The sequence below is a fragment of the Panicum virgatum genome, chromosome 5N, assembly GCF_016808335.1.
Source record: "Panicum virgatum strain AP13 chromosome 5N, P.virgatum_v5, whole genome shotgun sequence".
NCBI lineage: Eukaryota > Viridiplantae > Streptophyta > Magnoliopsida > Poales > Poaceae > Panicum > Panicum virgatum.
Genome location: NC_053149.1, coordinates 60353320 through 60358730, shown reverse-complemented (window position 1 = coordinate 60358730; position 5411 = coordinate 60353320). Strand labels below are relative to the sequence as shown.

General features: G+C 46.7%; 1 protein-coding gene across 1 annotated transcript; it reads right to left on the bottom strand.

Annotated features, from left to right (window-relative positions):
* LOC120673544 (disease resistance protein SUMM2-like) lies at positions 1-3987 on the bottom strand. Its single transcript, XM_039954425.1, has 3 exons — positions 2981-3987; positions 2601-2656; positions 1-1800 (listed from the first exon to the last, which is right to left on the bottom strand). Exons 1-3 carry the CDS (start codon positions 3214-3216, stop codon positions 398-400), a joined length of 1695 nt encoding a protein of 564 aa, XP_039810359.1. The 5' UTR covers positions 3217-3987; the 3' UTR covers positions 1-397.
* Positions 3988-5411: the final 1424 nt, after the last annotated feature.

Sequence of the window (5411 nt, the reverse complement as noted above, 5' to 3'; positions counted from 1 at the left end):
ACAGTTATTCCACAGTGGAGAATCTTTTCCCAAGCATTTAAAAAAATAGGTGTTACTGGCATAAACATATGAATTACTATCCCTGTTGGCATCAAGTGATACTTTCATGCCAAACCGATCAGAGAGCTGGAAAGTCAGTCCACAAGGTAACCACAGCATGCCCATCCAAGCTGCCAGATCTTCAATAATGCCAAGCTGCAGGTTCTGTACAGCACCGCCTTTTGACACTCCATAAGGGGACTCAGACCCCAGAATTGGGCAACCCAGTAGATTGGTGTGGCGAAGCTCAATAGATACTGAAATTGAACTCAAGAAAGTGATGGAAGTGGCAGAGAGGTCAAGGACCTTGAGAAACACCATACGGTCAAATGACCCAGACTCCACACTCTTCAGAGAACTACAAACCTGAAGCATCCAGCACCTCCAGCCGTGCCAGTGAAGCTATGTATCGAATTTCTTGCAAATGATCACAACCAATCAGTAACAACATTCTCAGCCTAATCAAATAGGAGATGGAAGGCGGCAACACTTCAATTCGAGTAAATGACATGTCTAGTATCTGTAGTGTTCCTGCCATTTGGTTAAAGAATTCTTCTGACATAGCTTTCAAAAGATAGTTTCCTCTTAAAAGTAACGATGAAATAAGTAAGCAATTTGGACTTCCGCGGAGAAATTCCATTTCAGTGTCCATTAATGAAACTCTATTGCTATACTTTGAAAGATACTCTAATTTGATAATAGGATTGCCGAAACACCAATAATCTTGCTCTTTGTAACCCATATCCTTTCCAAATCTTGACAGAGTCTCCCTAATCACATTATGCATGTGTACGTGATCATTATCATCCAAATATACCATACCATGCTTTATGAGGACATCAAGAATTTCCTTACCAATATGGTTAGCCTCATCAAAACCAATAGCTTCTTGGAGTAGACCATCCATCATCCAGTACCAAATTAACTCTTTGACTGAAATTCCTTGATCATCTGGGAAGATTAAGCAGTAGAGCAAGCAGTGTCGCACATTATCACTAGGAAGCTGATGATACCCAAATTTCACCATCCGCTGCATCGTGTCGAAAACTGATATCTTGGTTGATAGAGTGGCATGCACATTTGCGACCAACTCACTAAATGTCTCTTCCGTAGGTGCATCATACAGTGCCCCAGCCAATAGGATGATTATGAGTGGGATGCCATAGCAATAGCTGATTAAGTCATGCGCGAAACTGATATCTTTTCCAATCTTCTCGCGCAGTAGGTCGTATGACCCCTTATAAGTGAGGGTTCGTGGCATCATCTTTACTATATTTGGCTGCATGACACTAAATAATGCATACAATGCTCTCGTAGTTCTTGTAGTCAGAATGATCTTTGAACCAAGCCTTTGTTGTCCTGGATCAGGAACTCCCAGGTACTCTAAGGTATTTTCTTCAGTGAAATAAGCATTATCAAGAACTAGTAGGAACTTCCGTGGCGTGAGATATTCCTTTATTATAGTCCTAGTGCTTTCTACGGACAAGCCGTCTCTGATCTTACATTTTAAAGATGCTGCAATCTTGTTGAAACACTTTCTCATGCTACAATTTATTGACAATGAAACCCAGATATATTCATCGAAGAGATTTAAGGTCTTTGCCGCTCGGTATAGAGCCTTTGCAGCCCATGTCTTTCCAGAACCACCTATACCTTGGATGGCAACTACTCCAACACCTGGACGACCAAGCAGCCCGAGGATATCTTGATACGAAATAAACTCTGCGTGATCAAATGGCAGCACTGGCAAGTCTGGCATATTTTTTTTTGAAGGGTCAACGGGGGGATCCCCACCTGAATTTCATTTTTGATGGCCCCAACCGGCCCGGGTAATGTGAAAACATTTTACAGCATTTTCGTTTCATCGTGGTTTACATTGAAATGGAAAAAACTTCACACCATCGAGTACCAATCAGGGTTTTAAAATCCGACCGCTAACCGGTAACCGCCGGCCTCCGGTTCCGGTATACCGGTCCGGTTTGGCCGGTTACCGGTCGGAACCGGACAAATTCAAATTTAAATTCAAACTTCCCAATTCAACCGGTTCGTACCAGTATACCGGCCGGTTTGGCCGGTAACCGGCCAAATTCAATTTTTTTCTTTTTTGGTTTAAATTCAAATGCCCGCAAAGTATACTAAATAAATGTTTGTATAACATATTTTAGTCTAAATGAACCCTCCAACCCTCTTTTGTACTACTTTTACATTGTATTTGTATACTTTTGTATGCACATTTTTTTTGTTTAACTTCAAATCCCCGCAAACTATACTAAATGAACGAATTTTTGAGAAAATTTGACACCATTAGATTCGTCGCACCTTGAAGTATTTTTAGGATTTTTTTTGGGAATTTTTCATTTTTTTGAATTTAAATTTAAATTTTGAATTTGGGCCGGTTTGGTACCGGCCCAAACCGGAACCGGACCGGTCCGGTTTGACCGGTAACCAGTCAAACCGGACCGGTTCCCACCGGTTAGGGAAACCCTGGTACCAATGCCCCGGCACTCTTTCGGAGCTCTTGCACCCCAAAGCGTCGCTTCTGTCTTGCAAGTCTGGCATATTCCCTGGTTGCCTTGGCTTTCGGAAGCAACAATAGGATGCCATTCTATCGTTTCTCCTGTATTGTCAACTATAGTTACTGAGTTAGTCTGGTCAAGTTTACCAAGTGCCAATTCATGCGCTTGGATGGAGGACAAAACATGTAACAGAACCGAAAACTATATCTTTAATGTTAATACAAGTTTTTTTTTATTATGGTGTCTCCTTGATTTGGTTAAGTATCTCTAATCGAAGGGTAGAAAACTCAGAAAAGTGATGCGGTAAATTTGAGGGGAAGAGGAAAATTGGTTCCTACAGTAAATGTTTGTGTTAAAAAAAGCACATCACAAATAGTATGGCAGAAATCAGGAACCAAAAACTACTAGAAAAGGGAAGCACTCACCTGCCGTCCTGTGCTGGAGACGGGCGATCCTGGGCCGCGAGCATCCTCTGCAGTATTGCCCTCTCAGTGAGGGGGCAGTCCTGCAGAGGAGTTGCTTCCATGCTGGGATGGATCGCTGGCTGCAGCGAGGCCGGTTTCAGCGCCCCTAGGGCGTGCCAGCAGCCGTGGTGTGTGAGAGACGCAGGAGGAAGGAAAACAATACCCGCTAAATATCTAGGCAAATATCTAAGCCTCATCCGCTGATGCACGGTCGCCGCGTCAACGTATATGCCCAAAAGCGGAAGACCCCTCCGGTCCAGTCGATTCGCATCGCACTGCGTCACCGTGTCATCCGAGTCCTTCAACTGCGCCGGGGTGGCAAAATCACTGAGCTTTGGATGAGATGGGAGTTTTTTTTAGGCCGCCGGCCGCCTAATCCGGCCCAACCCAAGTTACCGTGCTTGAGTCCGCCGCGTAGCTCTGGACATTCGGGTAATTCGGGTATTTCGGATTGGGTAATTCGAGTAATTGAAAGTTCGGGTAATAAAAAATACTACCCGAAATTCATCTCACAAAATGTACCCGAAAATTCGGGTTCAAGTACGGGGTAATCCCGATTACCCGATTTTCCATGAGTTGACAAGAACAACAATCCCAAACACTCGAACACCCGCACAACAGATTGAAGCATTTAACATCAATTTTCAACAATCAAGCAATCTTGTCACAAACTCACAGGGATGGTGCGGCATCTAGACTTTGGGTCATCAGGACCAGGCGGTTGGTGTCAGGCCTGGTAGGTGCTGTGGAGCGTGGGCTGTAGCTTTGGGGTGAGCGGGGCAGCGGGCGGCGAGCAGGCAGCAGGGCAGCGGGGCAGCGGGCGCTGGCGGTGTACTGGGGCAGGTGTGCAGTGCCGACGGGGCGTGCGACGGCGCAGTGCCGCATAGGCAAGTGAAGTCAGCCGCCATGGGGGATGTGGATGCTGGGAGGAGGGAGGGGATCGAATCAGCCATGGGAGAGGGATGGCTAGGTTTAGTTGCGTGGGCTATTGGGCTGCCTGGGCCTGCTGAGTTTTGGGTTTTTAATAGATTTCGGGTAGTTCTGGTAATTCGGGTACGGAGGTGTATACCCAAATTACCTGAAATAAATTCGGATTTCTCAAAGTCGTACCCGAAATAAGAATTGGATATTTCGGGTTCGGGTTTGGATTTCGGGTTCGGGAATTTGTGCCCAGGGCTATCGCCGCGGGCGGGTCTTTTACATTTTTACCATTATAACGAATTGCACTCATCAAATTGTCATCCTTAGAATGCCACCTACATCTATAGCAGCAGTGAGAAGTTTTACTTACATATTTGCCACTTTTGCGCATGTGGCAGCCACGGTGGCATGCCACGTGAGCGCCGAGTCAGCAGACCCCTACACCGTGCTCCCGCCGTTACTGCGCGCTGGGCCCAACCTACCGTGGGCCTACTCATGGCCGTCCGCGCCGCCGTCCACCTCGCGCTCTGGGTCTATGCCGGGTTCCTCCGCCCCGGCGGCGGCGAACTCCCCCTCCCTCTCCTACGGCATGGCCCCTGTCAGACCCGGGGCAGCAGGACTGCTTACAGGCATAGAATATTCTAAAGTAAGGGATAGCTCATGGATGTACATTACCTCTTTTGTAAACTATCCGAATAGGCGTAGAACTAGCTACAGTACAAAGGAAATTATCCGATTGTGTTGTAGTAGGACTCCAACTGTACTCGGCTAGGACTATCCGATTGGATATATAAGGGCGGGCAGGGACCCCCTCCAAACAATCATCAACACCTAAGGCAATACAAACCACACAGGACGTAGGGTATTACGCAAACTCGTGGCCCGAATATGTCTAAATCTTTGTGTTCCTTGTACCATCAAGTTCTAGAGCAGTCGATCCCTACCTACAAACCCTACTGCTAAGGGTATCCCTGAGCAGGCTTGGCGGTAAACACCGACAGCTGGCGCGCTAGGTAGGGGGTTCGGCGAGTTCACTAACGAATTCAATGGCCGGATCAAGCAACACCAACAACGTGCCGAAAGGCACAACCCTCTTTTTTGGTTCCTGGGCAATTGTCACGCCACGGGAGGCTTCTCCAGCCACCTTGTCACGCCCAATTCGCCTAAACCAAGAACCCGCTCCCAACTCGCTGGCATCCGCGAGTCTGCGGATCTCGACGAAAAAAGAGTTCCACCCGAACTCGACTCGGATAACCCAGAAAACGTGCCAACTCCGACCCAAACTCTCGGTTCAGTCAAGTTTGACACAAACTCTGACTCCAAAAAACCTCATCCTTCCAAAACTCTTGGAAAATACTTGACTCATCTCAAGACGATCAAACGCCCCAAGATCAAAAACTCAGAACTACTCGTCGGAGTAGATCAAATTTCACGGGCAATTGAGGGCTGCATAAAACTTGCAGAAACTGCT

Bases quoted from the DNA above. Each gene is read 5' to 3' on its own strand.
- LOC120673544 (XM_039954425.1), bottom strand. From the start codon at position 3,216: ATGAGGCTTAGATATTTGCCTAGATATTTAGCGGGTATTGTTTTCCTT. The intron at 2,657-2,980 runs GTGAGTGCTTCC...TTGACAATACAG, and splicing joins TCTCCAGCACAGGACGGCAG to GAGAAACGATAGAATGGCAT. The intron at 1,801-2,600 runs ATATGCCAGACT...CTTCAAAAAAAA, and splicing joins AAAGCCAAGGCAACCAGGGA to ATATGCCAGACTTGCCAGTG.